Source organism: Lathyrus oleraceus, chromosome 7 (genome assembly GCF_024323335.1).
Source record: "Lathyrus oleraceus cultivar Zhongwan6 chromosome 7, CAAS_Psat_ZW6_1.0, whole genome shotgun sequence".
Taxonomy (NCBI): domain Eukaryota; kingdom Viridiplantae; phylum Streptophyta; class Magnoliopsida; order Fabales; family Fabaceae; genus Lathyrus; species Lathyrus oleraceus.
Genome location: NC_066585.1, coordinates 522,660,760 through 522,680,137, shown reverse-complemented (window position 1 = coordinate 522,680,137; position 19,378 = coordinate 522,660,760). Strand labels below are relative to the sequence as shown.

Sequence of the window (19,378 nt, the reverse complement as noted above, 5' to 3'; positions counted from 1 at the left end):
AAATGACTTTTAAAATTATGTAAAAAGTATATGTGATGCAAACTATTTTTATGTAATTTTTATAAAAAATTTGGATCAAAATAAATTAGAAATCAATCAAAATAAAATCAGAAAATAAAAATAAAATAAAATGAAAATAAAATAAAAGAAAGAGATAAAGAAAAACATGTTTGAATTAGGGCGCCAACGACTACTTTATTTGAAAAAATGCGCACATGTCAACTTCATCTTCAACCTTGGTTCGATTTCTACAAATCACAAACTAGGTGTTTTTAGCATGAGTCAAGCAAGGATTCATCATCAACATCCATCATAATCCATGTCTTTTTACTTCAGAGCTATTGATTGACTATGAGCAAAGAGAGTTTGCTCAAGAACACGAAGAACCCTAGTTCTTCAAAGTAAAATTAAATGATGAATACGAAGAATAAATTCCAGGTAAGTGAGGGTTTTTGATTAGTGGAACAAGACGAAGAGACTGGTAACTCGTTTGCTCAAAAATTTAACTCGTATCTACCTTTTTAGTTGAAGCTTTAAACGTTAGCAATGGTGTATTTGGAAGTCTGGTTCCAAGGAATTTCAAGCCACATCAATGGTTTAGTTAGCTTTAGATGATGTTGATGAGTGATTATGGGCGAAGAAACAAAGGTAAAAGAGCTTGAATTAAAGAAGTGGTTAACTGGTTTTTTGAGGTATCGGGTTCAAATGGTTTCATGGTTTCTTTTGCTATCCAAGCTTGCAAGTGAAGGAAAATGTTTCCCCTATTTATAGGAAAAGTGTTGTTGAGCTCACACATGTGAAATAGATCTCAATCCGTGTGAATGGAATTGGAATTTTGTGATTTGCAATCAGTGTGAGAGCAAGGGTGAAATGTGTGAGTTAATGATGAGACCACGTCATTTTTCATTTGTTCATATGTGTTTTGCTTTGCCAAAGACATTTCACATGTGCAGGTGGTCCGATTTTGAGATTTGCATGAGTTTCATCACCTGAAACTTGTGCAAGAAGTAGAGTTTGAGGTACCATGTTGGAGCTTAGGCCAAATGAAATTCACTCGTGCATTTTGAGATGTTCTTTGTGCCAAATGATCTCCTCATGGTGAAGAATCAAATTCAAAAAGAATCAAATTAAAAGTATGCTTGAGTTGAAAATGACATGGATAGAAAGTTGGGGTCATGACCTGAAATTCTAGGCCAGGCATTAGGTCGACCAGGTCTTGGGCCTACTTTTGTGCACACATGGGTATCTGAGAAAATTCCAAAACTGATGGACTTAGAGGTAACCTTGATGTTTGAACCTTGAAGAAAAGTTGTAGAGGAGTTTAAATGTGACATTTGGCTCAAAGTAGATTCTAAAAATGTTGAGAAATGATAGAGTTATGGTGTTTGGACCAAGGGACATGCCATACTTGATTTTAGGTCAACCAAACATGTGCCAACTTGTGATTTTTTGCCCTTTTCTTGCATCCAAAGTCCCAATATGAAAACTTGAATACCAAATGAAGGAAATTTGATTGTCCCTTAAGTAATCTTGATAATTGCTTGAAAATTGGATGAAGATGGCATGGAAATAAACACATGAACCATACTTGAATCAACTTTGAAAACATGCACCAAATTTGAACTTTTATTGACCAAATGATGTTGAATGAAGCTTGACTTGAATGTGACCTAAGATTATAGGTCATGCCTTGGAGTAAAAGCTCTTGTGGACCACTTATTGACCAAACTTTGATCTTGGGAATCAAAACCCGAATTTAGAAACCAAGTTTGATCCTTTGATTGCAAGTCCCTACCTTGTACAATAAGAAAAAAGAAATAACATATATTTTTATATTTTGAATAAGGTTAACAAAGTTAGAATGCAAGCAAGCAATAGAGGTAAAAGCAAACAAAAAGGTGCTTGGTGATCTTCCACAATGGAAAACCCAAAGAGATGAAGGTTATGAGGATACCATGCTTGTGATCTTGGTTTAAATGCAAATGATATGATAGGTGGAATGTTAGGGATAAAATTGGGGTATGAAACCTAGTATCATAACAAATAGAGGTTGGTCAAGCTTACCAAGAATGTTGGATTTCGCAGGGGAATACCAAGATGCACCACCATCACTCACATGAATTTAAAATGAAGTTAAAATCAACAAAAAAGAATAATCTTTCAATGAAAGAAATAATATAGTAGAGAAATACGAGAAGATAAAGCTTGATGGAATGGTCAGACCCTAGTATTGCAACAAATCGAGGTCAGACAAGCTTACGAAAAATGTTGGATTTGTCAAATAACGAAATTTTAGAGCAAGTTTTCACGATGAAGGTTCTAGTATCACTAAAACTTGAGATTGAACCTTCCTAGAAATACATCTGATCAAAGCTAACAAGACTATAAAGATCATCAAGTTGTACTTGTAGGAATTTTCTAACATCTATCCTCTAAGACAACTGTAGAAAACAAGAGGTTCTAAGTTCTTAAAAATCCTAAAACCATGCTATGAAAGGCACACGATGAGTCAATCTCAAGAATACACAATTCTACTATAAAAACTTCATATATAAAGTTGTCACCGACTTTGATATTTAAGTGTTTGCATATACACCCACATCATTGGACTAAAATTAAGTCATTTTAGAATTCATCATCAAATCCTCATTCACAGTTAACATGAAGAAAAGTCTCTTCAAATTTAAAAGGGGATAGAATCATCATCTAATTTTAGTAAATCGATTTAATAACAATATAACTTTGAGTGTAAATATACAACGTAATATATAATATATAGTACATAATGCCAAACTTAATTGAAATACATGATCAAATTTGTCATGACACATTTTTTTCCAATAATTGAGTAAGAGGAATATTTTCATAATTAAAATGGTATTAAGCACCACTTAACAATTCTTCTCTAATGGTTTTAATTACATTATATTTTACTACTAAACTACCACATAAACATTATAGTAACAAATTCAATAAAAATAAAATAAGTAATTTTGATAGATGATTCGTGAACTTGTTCACTTGTAATTGTATAAATCCATTTCCATTACAATAAAGACACGTTTTCAATTTTCTTGTCATAAACAAACCAATAATTCCCCCCCTCTTTTCCCCCTACCAATTGTCCATGCGTAAGGACCACATAGTAGGAGACAAACTCGTGACCACATGCAAGATTTAATATAAAATTTAAACTATGTCGGTCGATTTTTTTTTATGTACTATATATTATATAAGTAGTGATCTATTTATAAAATAAAATTGTATTGCAATAAATGATCAATTTTAATTTTTAATATAATATTAATTATATTTTTTTTATTCTTTAATTAATAATACTTTTATCATTTATAATATTTAATAAAAGATATTTTAAGAAAATAAATACTTTTAATTTATTTGAAATGACAAAATACATGAAAAATGTGTATTTACCAATTCAAATAGAAAAAACTTCATCTGTTTTGCAATGATTCTAATAATGCATTTCGATGTTAAACAAAAACGAATAATTTTTCCTCGTAGCAAAACAGTTTTCACTTTTTTTAGCAAAATAGTGATGTATATATTAGTGCGTGAGACATTTTTAGTGAGGAAAAAAAGAGAGAGAATAAGGAAAATAAGGATCGTATTATTGAATTGAATGATATAACTGAATTATAAAATATTTGTTTATATAGACCTAAGTGACTTGACTATTAAGTAAAATAACAAACTAAGTAACAAACCCTAAATCATAATTAACTTTGGGCTTGAGTCACACAACTCAACTTGAATTATATTTAATATCTCAACATACCCCCTTATAATCCAAGTTGTCGAAACACATTAATCATTGTCGATCTGGACTATTCATAATTTTTTCTCAACGTTAGGAACTTGTCGATCTTTAATTCTTTTGTGAAAATGTCGTTCAATTGTGCTTCACTTGAGAAATGTCTTACTTCAAGTTCACCTCGATTTACCTTCTCCTTTAAGAAGTGAAATCTAGCTTCTATGTTCTTACTTTTTTCATGCAAAATTGGATTTTTCGCAAGATTTATGGCTGACTTGCTGTCAATCTGCAGTACCAGAGGTTTCTTCACTTCTACCTTGATCTCTTTCAGCAAAGATTTCATACAAATTGCTTGACATGCAACATAGGATTCTACTATATATTCATCCTCACACGATGATAATTCCACCACAGGTTGCTTTCTAGAACACCATGAGATTGGGGCACAAAATACTTGAAAGAAATATCCAATAGTGCTTCTTCGATCTTCCTTATCTCCACACCAATCAACATCTGAATAACAAGTAACCATAAGGAAAATAAGGATCGTATTATTGAATTGAATGATATAACTGAATTATAAAATATTTGTTTATATAGACCTAAGTGACTTGACTATTAAGTAAAATAACAAACTAAGTAACAAACCCTAAATCATAATTAACTTTGGGCTTGAGTCACACAACTCAACTTGAATTATATTTAATATCTCAACATACCCCCTTATAATCCAAGTTGTCGAAACACATTAATCATTGTCGATCTGGACTATTCATAATTTTTTCTCAACGTTAGGAACTTGTCGATCTTTAATTCTTTTGTGAAAATGTCGTTCAATTGTGCTTCACTTGAGAAATGTCTTACTTCAAGTTCACCTCGATTTACCCTCTCCTTTAAGAAGTGAAATCTAGCTTCTATGTTCTTACTTTTTTCATGCAAAATTGGATTTTTCGCAAGATTTATGGCTGACTTGCTGTCAATCTGCAGTACCAGAGGTTTCTTCACTTCTACCTTGATCTCTTTCAGCAAAGATTTCATACAAATTGCTTGACATGCAACATAGGATTCTACTATATATTCATCCTCACACGATGATAATTCCACCACAGGTTGCTTTCTCGAACACCATGAGATTGGGGCACAAAATACTTGAAAGAAATATCCAATAGTGCTTCTTCGATCTTCCTTATCTCCACACCAATCAACATCTGAATAACAAGTAACCATGACTTCTTTGCTTTCAGAGTCTCGTCGAAATAAAATTACATAGTTTGTTGATCCTTTTAAGTATCTCAGGATTCTTCTTGCAGCCTTCATGCGTGACACCCTTGGTTCACTCGTATATCTGCTCACTAATTCGACTGAGAAACATATATCAGGTTGACCGCCGCATACATATCTCAGAGATCCCAAAATTTGTTTGAACAAAGTTGCATCGACTTAGGCTCCCTTTCCATGCTTCTCCAACTTCAATTTTGGTTCGATAGGCGAAGATGCAGGAGTCAAATCATCCATTCTGAATCTCTTGAGTATCTCCTTGACATACTTTCGTTGATGTAATATCATACCTTGCTTCTACATTTGAAATTCTATACCTAGGAGGTATGAATACTTTCCCAAATCTGACATTTCAAATTCCTTCTTCATTAGCTCTTTGAACTTTGAAAAGTTCTTCAAACTATTTCCAGTTACTAGCAAGTCATCTACATATAAGCAGATGATTGTTATATCTTGTGCCATAAATTGAACATAGACACCATACTCATATTTTCATATTTGACGAATCCCAATTCGACCAAATATGAGTCGATCTTCTTGTTCCATGCCCTAGGTGTTTGCTTGAGACCATAGAGCGCTTTGTGAAACTTGTATACTTTCCTTTCTTTCTCATGAATCACAAACCCAGAAGGTTGTGTGACATACACCTATCATCTAAAGGTCCATTCAAAAATGTTGGTTTCACATCTAAGTGAAATATCGACCATCCTTGCTTACATGCCAAGACTACCACTAGCTGAACAGTTTCCAATCTTGCGACAAATGCAAAGACTTCAGAGTAGTCGAGTCCTGCTCACTGAAGAAATCCTCGAGCTACCAATCTCGCCTTATGTCTTGCTATCGACCCATCAACATTGTGCTTCAACTTGAACACCCACTTCACTTTGATAACTTTTGTATGGGCTGGCAATTCGACCAACTCCCATGTGTTATTTCTTTCGATTGCTTGTAACTCTTTGATCATATCATACTTCCACTTCATATTATTTAAAACCTCTATATACTTGATTGGTTCAACACCTGCAAGTAAAGAAAAATGAACTAGTTCTCCATCTATTGTAACTTCATCATCACCAATCACTTCATAGTCTTGAAGTCTTGCTAGACGAGCTCTAGTTCTTTTAGGTCTCTGACTTGTGCTAGGCATAACCTCCCCGACTTTTGAATATGTCGGGTATGCATCAACAACTTCGACTTCAATTGGAATATAGACAATATCTTCGACTTCAACATCATTACTTGCTTCTTCGAAATCATAGCTCATCAATGGCTTGTCAATTGCATTACTAGAATTCCAATCCCATGCAGAATTTTCATCAATCACAAAATATCGAATAATCATAATCTTCTGACTAATTGGATTGAAAAGCATGTATGCTCTAACTTTAGACTAAAATCATAAACAAACGAAACAAAATACCTGTTTCCACCAATGGTATGCTCCTCAAAAGGATCACATACATTTGAATTTACAACTTTGAGTATGCAGGAGGATCTCATTCGCATAGTCGGAACAAAATACTTCATGGACTGCTTTCTGACTAGACAACCTTCACAGAGTTTATCGGGCATCTCAAGACTTGGTATACCAATTACCATATCTTGAGTGATCAGTTGATTGAGCGACCTAAAGTTCAGATGACCAAACCTCAGATGCCACAACCAACTATTTTTGTGGTCGACAACTGCTTTCAAACATTGTAACTCATTCGAGCTGATCATGGTCTTAAATTTTCTATTCTTCGATAGAGGATATTTCAAGACCAAGTTATTATGGATGTCGAAAAGTTCTAAGGCTCCATCTTTCATAACCACTAAGAACCTCTTTTCGACCAGTTTTCCAACACTTAGCAGATTGTACTTCATTCCAGGGACATAGATCACATCTTTGATCAAGACTTTCTCTCCATCACTCCTTTGAATAACTATGTTTCCAGTACCTTTATCTTACAACGAGCTATTTTCAGCAAGTTTGACCTTGCTCTTCTCCGACTTGTCGAAATCTACTAACCATACTTTTGACTAGTCATGTGATTCGAGCATCTTGAGTCGAGGAACTAGATCTTGGATTTGACATCGTCATATGTAACTGCAACCATAACCACCATATCATCAGAATCATATGAATCTTGACGTTCAAGGTTCTCTCATTCTTCGTTGCCTTTTGTCGATCCCTTATCTTTCCTGTACCAACAATGCTTGGCCAAGTGACCCCACTTTTCACAAATATAACATTGCACACCTTTTTTATCTTCTTTGTCTTTTTTCTAAGAATTTCCTTCTCTTCTTTTCAAGGATTCATAAGCTTTATCATCGACCTTATTATTGTGAGAATTCGATTAAGACTTCTTGCCCTGAGTCTTATCGATTTTGCCTTTGAACTTGTTGGAACCATCATTCTTCTTCCATGACTGAGCCTGTAGTGCTTGTATCGAGTCTTGAACTCATTTCCTTTTGACAATCCTAATCTCATGCGCCTCTAACAAACCAACCTAATCTTTCAGTTTTAGGGTTTCAAGATTGTTGGATTCTTGAATAGATACGATAACATGATCAAAGTGAGAGGTCAACGTACGCATTACCTTCTCAACTATCATCTTATCAATTAGGGTTTCACCCCAATCCTTCATGAGATGTACGAGTTTCTGCACCTTTGACATATAGCCTACAATCTTTTTGTCTTCTCCCATCAATAAAAATTCATATTTTAGTCACAAAGTTTACAACTTGAAAACCTTGACTTTCTCACCTCCTTCATAGTACTTGACAAGAATATCCCATGCCTCTTTCGCCGATTTTCAGCATGAGTGATTCTGTTTAAATTAGCTGCATCAACTGCCGATTGGATGTAAAACGCCGCCTTGCAATCCTTCTTCTTGGGATCCTTGTGAGCGATTCTCTGTACGCCGTATTCATCTTCACCAACCGCATGAACACCATTAGTAACCATTTCTAGGGTTTCATGAAATCCAAATAGAGATTGCATCTATTTTCTCCATCGAGGCCAATTATTGCCGTCAAGAGTTGGAAGGGAGTTTGGTAAATTTCCGTTACCATTCATCTTTGTAGTGATTGATCAACAACAACCCAGGATCCCGGAAACACGATCTCTGACGTGTGATTCTTGAAAACACGATCCAGAATCTAACTGGAGCTCCATATACCAATTTGTTAGTACACAAGGCACTTTTAGTAACGAGAGAAAGAGGGAGACTAAGGAAAGTACAAATTGTATTATTGAATTGAATGATAAAATTGAATTACAAAGTGTCTATTTATATACACCTAAGTGACATGACTACTAAGTAAAATAATAAACTAAGTAACAAATCCTAAATCCTAATTAGATTTGGGTTTGGGCCACACAACTTAACTTGGATTATATCTAATATCTCAACAATATACCATTAAGTTAATTATTATATGAAACTCAATATTTATGGGGGATATTCCATCTTAATTCCACAACTTATATCAAGAAAAATGTTACTAACGATTTGTAACATTTTAGCAAATGTTAGATATCATATATTATACTGGTATATTTGAAAAAGATCGACAAGAGGCTGAACATGATTCACCAAAAGTGATTGGATATAGTCGTCACCCAAAGCAGAGTCTCTAGCCGCCCACATATTATTATGTGCGCCCATTTATCACATTGTGCGTCTATTTCTTAGTTATATCGTCCGTTGTCAGGATTACTCACCTATTCATAAAAACGATGGATGTAATCTGTTCCTACCTATAATAGTATGGAAGAGGAAGTCAAAAAGGGGATGTCGCGTTTTTTAGAGTAGTATGGGAAGTAACTATTCATTCCCCATGTTCTTCAGGGATAATGTTCTTACTTTTGTTTTAGAGTCTAAGATCCTGATCTAAGAGATTCCTATAAATATGCAGAAATGATGAGGTTCTCTATATACTGATGTTAGGAAAGAGGAAACCAAAAATGTTAGGGTCAATTTGGATGGCCAAACACTAATTTTTTACACTTTGTAGCTTTTCTTTAAGAACAACACACCTTTGTGAGAGACACACCTTATACTCATCCAAAATCTTAAGGCGATAGATGTATGAGTTCTCCATCTTATAAATGATGAAGTCTCCATATTTCTAACCAATGTGAGACTTCCCCACACTACTCACACTTGTTATTCTCATCACTCCCCCTCAAGTGTGAGTATATCCATAATGCTCCCCATCAAGTGGAGGTTTCTTTTATCCACATACACTTGTATCGCCATTGACACTTTTTCAATGGGACACATTATCCACAACCATGTGGGGATACTTGCGATACAAATGAGTCGACCCCTTCACTCGAACCAGACTCTGATAGCACTGTTGAGATCAATTCAGGGGGTCAAACATGATGGATCATTTTTTACATTTTGGAGATTTTCTTCTTTAAGAGCAACACACCTTTGTGAGGGACACACCACATACTTACTCAAAATCTTAAGATGGTAGATGTGTAAGTTCTCTGACTTATAAATGCTCAAGTCTCCATATTTCAAAGCAAAGTGGGAGGTTTCCACACTACTCACACTTGTTATTCTAAAACAAAAAAAGGGGGACATTCAAATTCACTAATTAAACCATTTGTATATAGAGCGCCTCATCATCTCTATGTGAATTTGTTCTAACAACACAACAATCCTAAATCCCCTAACAACTCTATGCAGCTAGGGGTTATTATTCATTGAATTTTTAGCCAGTACAATAGAAATGTAAGTGATCTCCCATTATAAATAGCTAGATTTTTCCATTTGCTTGGTCATTGAAATTATAACCATTTTTCTTTGTTAGAGAATTTGGTATGTAGTACTAAGATAAGATAACTAGATGTTTGTTTTACAGAATTTTTTCTCTAACAATTATAAACAACTTCTTTAAAATGTTAATTGTTTTCATACAGAAAATGACGTCAGTTGTAGCACACAGGGGCTTCAAGCAAACACTAGACAGAGCAATTTGTGTGATAGATGCTTCACCTTTGCTTCTTCAAGGAAAAGCAAATTGTAATCCTCTAAAAGTTCTATCTGCAACTTGATCGTCTCATGAAATTCCAACACCACCATCGTCGCTAATAGATCCTCGTAGAGACTAGGTAGCCCTTAAGGCTTTAGGCACTGGAATGGTCAAAAAGCACATGTGTTCGTTTTCCTCTTGCAAGGGCATGGGGGCTAATAGGCCTTAGTAGGTTTATAATAATTTGGGGTGGTTAGGACTTGCCTACGGAGACAAGAAGTCTTTTAGAGAGATGTTTTATGATAAAGTTAGTATTATTTACTAAAATATTCTTATTAATTATAATTAGTGGAGTATTTGAAAATACTCAAAGTTAATAAATAAATAGGATATAATAGTAAAAAAAATTAATAAATATTATATTAATATTATAAAAAAACATTTATTTTGAGACAGAAAAAAATTATAAATAATATTTTTTATGAGATGGAGATTGTACTGGATAAACTAGGTGTAAATTTGACCTTTATGTCACAAATTTTCTCATTTTCCTAATCCTCGGTTTCACTTGAAAAAACCTTTAAATGGAACTAGTTTATCCCCTTAAATTTGATTCACTCGTTGACAAGTCTTAAGCAAAACAATTCATAGCTACTCAACATGATATGTCTAATTTTTTTTACTTGGTGTAAACTTATATTCGAGAAACATTTTTAGGAATCCAAAAGGTAAGTACCAAAATTCCTAATAAATCTTATGTTTTCTTTTATAAGTTATATTCATTGAATCCTATGTATACATTTCATATATGCAAAACTTCACAAAGAAAAAAAAAACACTTATGATAGACTTTTTGAGATATATGTATTGACTTTTATGATAAAATTTATATTTAAATATTTAAAGTTGTCATAGACTTGAATATTTGAGTGTTTGCATTAAAAGGAAGCCATTTCAGAATTCATCACCAAATTCTCATTCACAATTAACATGAAAAAAAGTCTATTTCAATTTAATAATAAAATTAGTATTATTTAATAAAATTTTCTTACTAATTATCATTAGTGAAATAGTTGAAAATAGTAAGTTAATAAATAAAAAATAGTATAATAATGGAAAAAATTAATAAATGTTATATTAATAATATTATAAAAATATATATATTGAGACAGAAAGTAAAAAATTATAACATATTTGAATATTTAAAGTTGCCACATACTAAAGTTTATATTTAAAGTTGCCACTCAACGAAGCAATCTCAAGAACACACAATTCTACTCTAAAAACTTTATATTTAAAATTATTAGAGATTTGAAAATAGTTGAGTGTTTGCATATACACTCTTACCATTAAACTAAAACTAAATTATTTCAGAGTCACCAAATCCTCATTCACAATTAACATGAAAAACAAAACTCTCCCAATTTAAAAGGGAATAAAATCATCACCTCACTTTAGTTTTAGTATTTCGATTTAGTAACAATATAACTTTGAACTTGGAGATATATGTAAATATGCAACATAATATATAATATATAGTACATAATGCTACATTTAATTGACATATATGATCAAATTTGTCATGACACCTAATTAAAGTGGTATTAAACACCACTTACCAAGTCTTCTCAAATGGTTTAAATTTACAATATATTTTACTACTAAACTACCACGTAAATATTATAGTAACAAATTCAATAAAATAAAAATAAGTAATTTTGATAACTTATATTTCCTACGATCTTGAAGTAAAAGTTTTTTTTAACTTTTTTAATTTTAAATATAAATAAATATCAACAATATATATGTATTTAATGCATTTACTTCAAAAATATCTCTGTATTAATTATTTAATATTATAAATGAAAAATAATTTAATTAAAAATATATTAGTTATTATGTTATCTCACCCATGGATCAAGAAAATTAAACACTTATCTATTTTTTTTAAATAAACGTGATAGTACATTGTATAAATCCATGTCCATTACAATATCGACACGTGTTCAGTTTTCTTGTCATTTACCGACCAATAATTTTCCCCCATAAAATTAAAAATGTACACCTACCAATTGTCCAAATGAGGAGAAATGCATAGGACCACGTAGTAGGAGATAAGACTAGTGACCACAAGCAAGGTTTCATATCCCTGCAATATTAAAACTACTGGGGCTAGTTTGATAAAGGGAGCACTATAAAAACATGCCATTAAAATTTATCAAAATGAATGATTAATTTTAATTTCGAATATAATTTTAATTTTCGAATTTTCAATTTTATTATTTAATTAAGATTATTTTTAATATTTGATAAAAAATATTTTAATAAAAATATTATTCCATTTCTTTCATTTATATATATTTTTAATTTATTTAAAATGATAAAATGTGTCGTTCATTATGAGACAAAACGTATATTTATCTATTCACATAGAAAAAACTTCATTTGCTTTGCAATAATTCTAATAATGCATTCCACTTTCCCTCGTAACTAATAACTTTCCCTCGTAACTAAGCACTTGACTAGTATAAAAGTTTCCACTTTTTTTAACAAAATAGGAAATATACCATTAAGTTAATTATTATATGAAACTCAAAATATTTATGGGGGATATTCCTTCTTAATTCTAGAAAAATGATATTAAAGATTTGTAACATTTTAGCAAATGATAGATAACATATATTATCCTGATATATTTGAAAAAATACACAAGAGGCCGCACATGATTCTTCAAAAGTGAGTGGATACATCCGTTTTCTAAAGTAGAGTTTCTAGCCGCCCACATATTGTTGTGTGTGTTCATTTATCACATTTTGCACCTATTTTTTTAGTTACATCGTTTGTTGTCGGGATTACTCACCCATTCATGGAAACGAAGGAATAATCGTGTCCCTATCCATAATAGTATGGAAGAGGAAGTCAAAAAGGGGACGTTGCGTTCTTTAGAGTAGTATGAGAAGTAATTATCCATTCCCCACGCTTTTGAGAGATAATGTTCTTACTGCTTTCTTAAAGTCTAAGATTCTGATTAAAAAAATTCACATAAATATGCAGAGATGATGAGGTGCTCTGTGTATTGATGGTATGAAAGCGGAAGTAAAAAATGTTAGAGTCAAACACGAGGGAGCATTTTTTACACTTTAGGACTTTTCTTTAAGAGCAATATACTTTTGTAAGAGAATAAGTGTGTGAGTTCTCCCACTTATAAATGTTGAAGTTTCCACATTTCTAACCAATGTGGGACTTCTCCACACTTGTTATTCTAACATTCTCTTTCAAGTGTGACTCTATCTACGATGATCCCCTTCAAGTGAAAACTTCTTTTATCCACATAAACATGTACCGTCGTTGACACTTTTTCAACGGAACACTCTATCCACTATCATGTGGGGATACTTTCGATACAAATGAGCCGGTATTTTCACTTGAACCACTCTGATACCATTATTGGGGTCAATTAGGGGATCAAACACGAGGGACCATTTTTTACACTATGAGCCCTTTTTTTTAAGAGCAACAGAGAGACATACCACATACTCACACAAAATCTTAAGATGATAAGTATGTGAGTTCTCCCACTTATAAATGTTCAAGTCTCCATATTTCTAACTAATGTGAGACTACCCCACACTACTCACACTTATTATTCTAAAAGAAAATATTCAAATTCACTCATTAAATCATTCGTATGTAGAGTATCTCATCATCTCTACGTGAATTTGCTCTAAAAAAAACAACAACTTTAAATCCTCTGACACCTCTATGCAACTAGAGGTTATTATTCATTGAACTTTTAGCCACTAATAAGTGATCTCCCATTATAAATAGGCAGGTTTTTCCATTTGTTTGTTCATTGAAGTTATAACTATTTTTCTTTGTAAGAGAAATTGGTATGTAGTACTAAGATAAGATAGCTAGATGTTGTTCTGCAGGATTTTTTTCTCTAACAATAGAAAATAACTATTAAATGTTAACTATTTTCATGCAGAAAATGATGTCAATAGTAGCATGCAGAGGCTTCAAGCAGACACTAGACACTACAAGAATAACTTTGTGCAGCCACGTGATTTAGTGACGTGAAATGCACGTGGCAAAAAATGCCAATTACGACGTGAATTTCACGTGGCTAAAGGTAAAATATAATAAAAAAATGGAATGACAACTTTTCAGGTTGGGGGGAAATGAAAATAATTAAAATTTGGTAGTGACATGCAGATCACGTCGCTATTTTAAATTTAAAATTCAAATAATGTTTTGTGAAATGTAATTCACGTCGCAACTAGTGACGTGACAAGCATGTGGGTACAGATGACCGTTGAATGGTTTGTGGCGTGTAAATCACGTCGCAAATAGCGACGTGACAAGCATGTGGGTACAGATGACCGTTGAATGGTTTGTGGCGTGTAAATCACGTCGCAAATAGCGACGTGACAAGCATGTGGGTACAGATGACCGTTGAATGGTTTGTGGCGTGTAAATCACGTCGCAAATAGCGACGTGTTTACCACGTGGGAACCTTTCCTTTACCTTCCCTCTTCTCTCCCTCTTCCCTTCACCGTTTCATTCTTCTTCTTCTTCGTTTCCTCTTCCCTTCCACCGACCCATTTTCCCCTTCAACCCATTTCTCTCCTTCAAGCTTCAGATCCATTGTGAAATTGGAAATTTAAAGGTAAATACTTTTATTATTTCAACTTAAACCCATTTCTGTTTAATATATATGAATTTTATTTTAATTATTGTATTTTTTTTTTAAGAAATAGCTAAGAGTGAATTATTCATTCAAGAATTTGGAGCAAACAGATTCAAAGTCTTCATCCAGGTATATTCAAAATTGTGAAATTTAATTTTTTTTTTAATTATTTTCAGATTAGTTAAATGTATTGAGTTTGGACTGGATTATGTGTTGTACTTATTATGTATTAAAACCGAATTTGTTTGGACTGGATTTTGTTTTTGTGCACATTATGTATTAAAATAGAATTTGTTTAGAAATTTAATGTATTATATATTTAGAATTTGTTTAGAATTTGTTTATAAAACATATACCCTAATGTATTATATATTTAATGTATAATATATAATAGTTTTAAAAAAAACAGAATATTTCATGTGGCAACATACCATCCATTTTCAAATGTTGTGACGTGATATTCATGTGGCAAAGTTGTGTCATGAATATCACGTGGCAAAGTTTAAGCGCAGAAGGAAGTTAATTCACAATGTTGCGACGTGATTTGCCTTTGGCAAATTAGCGACGTGTTTATCACGTCACAAAAAGTTGCCACACGCGTTCCAGCGACGTGAATCAACACGTCGCTATTTTTGACTAGTGAAGTGATTTTCACCTTTGCCACGTGATAATCATGTGGCAGGGGGGAGTTTTTCTTGTAGTGAGAGAAAACAACTCGTGTGATAGATGCTTTACCTTCACTTCTTCAAGGAAAAGCAAATTGTAAAGTAAGTAAAAGCATTATATATTTTATTATTTTAACTAATATTGAAGCAAAAATAATTTTTCAATTTAATATAGACTTTTGAAAAAATGGTACAAAATAAATTATTATAGTAATATCTCTCGCTTCTATATATAAATTAAATGCTTAATGTTTTATTTGTTCTTTTGTTACTAAAGATGATCTCAAGTATAGCACCATTAGGCTCCAGTTTCGCCCAAGCTCAAGAAAGAGTAACTAAATTGACAGAATCTGGTCAAGATGAGGTGATCAATGCGTCACTTAAATTTCTTAAAGAAAAAGCAAAGCTTAAGGCAAGTTATTTCCTCAACTTACTTATTTTTGTCATTAAAAAATTTTATGAAATCAACTAAATCTTCCATTTTAAATATGGTAAGAAAACAGACCGATGTAATTTTTAGTAAATTAAGAATTATAAAAATAAAAAAATGAGATGGATGTAATTTATTAAAAATATTTAAATTTGATTTTGGACTGAACCATATTAAATATCATCCATTAATAAATGTGATTTAAAATAAAAATATTATCACTGTCTTATATGTATACAACTGCTATAAAGTAGAAAGTAATGAATTTTTTTTTTAAATGTTAAATTTCTTTTTAATTTCGCCATTAAATTTTGGTAGAGAGAGAATTGGAGAGGGAATATTTTTTCGTAATTAATTTTCGACCCATTATATAATTGAAAAATTGGTTAATTTTGTCTAGGGAGAAACTGCGAATGGTATTTTAGGCGGTGCTATAGCAACTTCAACTATTCTTGGAGTGCCTTTGGGACACAATGGATCATATCATGAAGGTCCCACATTTGCTCCTCCTCTCGTTAGGGAGGCCATTTGGAATGCTAGCACAAACTCAACAACCGAAGAGGGTATATACATATCTTAGTTGTTTCAACTTAGAAGTTAATTATATAAGCTTTTAGATTTAAATTCAGATTACCACTTTTTTTTGCCTGCAGGCAAAAATTTAGTTGACCCACGTGTGTTTGCGGATGTGGGTGATATTCCTATCCAAGATTTGCGAAATTTAGGAATCAGTGAAGATAGATTGATGAACTTTGTTAGTGACTCGGTCAAGATAGTGATGGATCATGTATACTTATTAATATTATTCTTCATTTTTATGGTATTAATTACACAAATTTATTTTATTTTTATGGGTTTTGTATTGATTATTATTCTTGTAGGCTCCATTGCGTCCCTTAATTGTGGGAGGTGATCACTCAATAACATTTCCTGTTGTTAGAGCTATCTCTGAGAAGCTTGGAGGACCTGTTGATATTCTTCATTTTGATGCACATCCAGATATCTATGAAAACTTTGATAATAATTATTATTCACATGCTTCACCCTTTGCTCGAATCATGGAGGGTAAATATGCCAAGCGACTGGTGCAGGTATTTTTAAAAATCTTAATTCATCTATTATCATATTATATACTTAACATCAAACTTTATCTTTCTTTTTACCATGTACTTCAAATACTTTTCAATCAGTATTCCGGGTGTAATGGCTGAAAGCCATTTTGCACCATCCACAATGAGAGATCCATTTGCAATCTCAACCAAAATTTAAAATTAATATTTTAATTTGTAAAATAAATTGCATATGTATGTTTTTTCATTCTACTAACTCATTAATTTATTTATCCTAGGTTGGTATACGATCAATAAATGATGCTGGAAGACAACAAATCGAAAAATATGGAGTAGAGACACATGAAATGAGAAATTTTGCAAAAGATCGCGACTATTTAGAGAATTTGGTATCTTTCTCTTCTCTCTATTTCTCTTCCCCACACTTTGTGTGTGGTGTTCTAAACTCACACTTGCTTTTTCTCAACAATATCTACAATTTTTTTTTACGTTAATACATAAATATAAATAAATGTTATTGTTAAGGATTAAACCTTGATAAATTTATTTGTGCAGACACTTGGTACGGGTGAAGGTGTAAAAGGTGTATATGTATCAATAGATGTTGATTCTCTTGATCCAGGATTTGCTCCAGGTGTGTCTCACATTGAATCTGGAGGTCTTTCTTTCAGAGATATTCTAAACATTCTTCAGAATCTCAAAGGCAATATTGTTGGTGGAGATGTTGTTGAATTCAATCCAATACTTGATGTTAGTAATAGAATGACTTCACTTGTTGCTGCTAAGTTGGTTCGAGAGTTGGCTGCAAAAATGTCTAAATGATGAATTAAGTGGTTCTCCTACTGTTTGGGATTTAGTTTTTATTAAGTCTTATTTAAAATATTAATAAAAGAGTTAGTGTGTAACTGTGCTTTAGGCTTTAACTAGTCTAAGTCAATGCACATTAATGTTTGTGCCTTTGTTTTTAATTTGCTTATTTTGAGTTTATGACTAAATAAAGACTTGTCAATGTTTTCTTTTTAATGTTTGTGTAGATTTTCATCTTTTCATCATGTCTTAAAATAAATGTCATATTTCATATTTTTATAATGATTAAGAAAATATAATAAACAAATAAAAGAGAAAAGTAATTTTATCAAATTATCATATTAATTATTGGTGTATTCAAATTATCATTAATACAAAATAATAGAGTAATAAATATAGAGTATTTATTAGAGGATACAATTGAAAGATAAAAGTTAAAATTACATCGGAAACAATGAGTGACAATTATTTTCTAATAAATTTTTTTTTTTTGTAAATATGACATTTATTTTGGGACGGAGGGAGTATAACGAATGAGAACAAGCTTTACAACTTTCTTGATAAGACAAAAAAAACACAAGATATAACTGATACTAGGGGCATAAGCGGATAAAAACCCCGATTATATCGATAAAACAAAAAATTAAGGTGGTTTGGTTTGGTTTTTAGTTTTTAGGAACTGCCAAACTGGCGAAACAAAACTTATTTCACTTTAACCAAAACTCTCTATAAAAGTAGAGTTTTGATACAAGCAGGATCATATTCCATCCAAATTTAACACACTTTTTCCTAAACAATGAGTGATTTTTCCAAAAATTCCAAAGTCGACACTTCAAGTGAAGTTAACGATGCAGTTGCTAAAGACGCTCCAAGAAAACCGAGGTGTCAAACCAAAAAGGCTAAAGGTTCAAAAACAAGGTTTGATTCATCAACAAGAGCATTTATGGCAAGCAACTCATCAGTGGACAAGAAGAATAAGAGACGTCTTCAGGAAAAGCCTGGACTCTCACTCTGACTATGGTTCAGATGTTGATGAATTTCCCTTTGACTTGTCCAACTACCTCATCTCCTGTGTTTATTTTCCAGAGGAATTTGGAGAAGATTTATGCAATTTTAAATTTTTTGTTCATAAGGAAGTCAGTCTTTGTATCTCCCCCTTTTTTAAAAATAAAAATGGCTTTTTCTTTTCTTCTTTTCTCCTTCACTATTTATCACTTGTGTCCATATCTTTTGATGCACCAAGAAGAGCGTGTTTAAAGTTGTTTTTTAACCCTTTCCAACCAATAATAAGTTGTGAGCAAGAATAAATTCAATTAAGAATTTAAGTCACAACTGAAAAGGACATAATTAAAGGGAAAACGAAATTGAATTAAATTTTATCCAGGAAATTTGATTGAAAAGATAACACAATTGTTTTTGTTAAGATAAGAATATTTAGGGAAAATTCCAAATATCTTAGCTTAATAAAACATGATTGGTTATATATATATATATATATATATATATATATATATATATATATATATATATATATTATATATATATATATATATATATATATATATATATATATATATATATATATATATAACTCAAGGATTAAAGAAACAAAATTTAGACGAAATCATACTTATATATTGAACCAGGGAATTATTTCACATAGTGAACTGTCTGGTTAAGAGTCAGATA

At 31.9% G+C, this 19,378-nt stretch overlaps 1 protein-coding gene across 4 annotated transcripts; it reads left to right on the top strand.

Annotated features, from left to right (window-relative positions):
* The first annotated feature begins 13,988 nt into the window (after positions 1–13,988).
* LOC127106415 (arginase 2, chloroplastic/mitochondrial) lies at positions 13,989–17,905 on the top strand. 4 transcript variants are annotated; one of them, XM_051043708.1, is made up of 8 exons: positions 13,989–14,696; positions 14,782–14,846; positions 15,660–15,798; positions 16,217–16,375; positions 16,466–16,599; positions 16,694–16,903; positions 17,161–17,271; positions 17,438–17,905. In XM_051043708.1, exons 3-8 carry the CDS (start codon positions 15,660–15,662, stop codon positions 17,702–17,704), a joined length of 1,020 nt encoding a protein of 339 aa, XP_050899665.1. In that variant the 5' UTR covers positions 13,989–14,696; positions 14,782–14,846; the 3' UTR covers positions 17,705–17,905. The 4 variants fall into 4 exon arrangements, with proteins under 4 accessions (XP_050899665.1, XP_050899666.1, XP_050899664.1 ...); XM_051043709.1 differs by having other exon boundaries at positions 13,993–14,696; positions 14,788–14,846; positions 15,660–15,794; positions 16,213–16,375; XM_051043707.1 differs by having other exon boundaries at positions 13,993–14,696; positions 15,660–15,794; positions 16,213–16,375.
* The last annotated feature ends 1,473 nt before the right edge of the window (positions 17,906–19,378 follow it).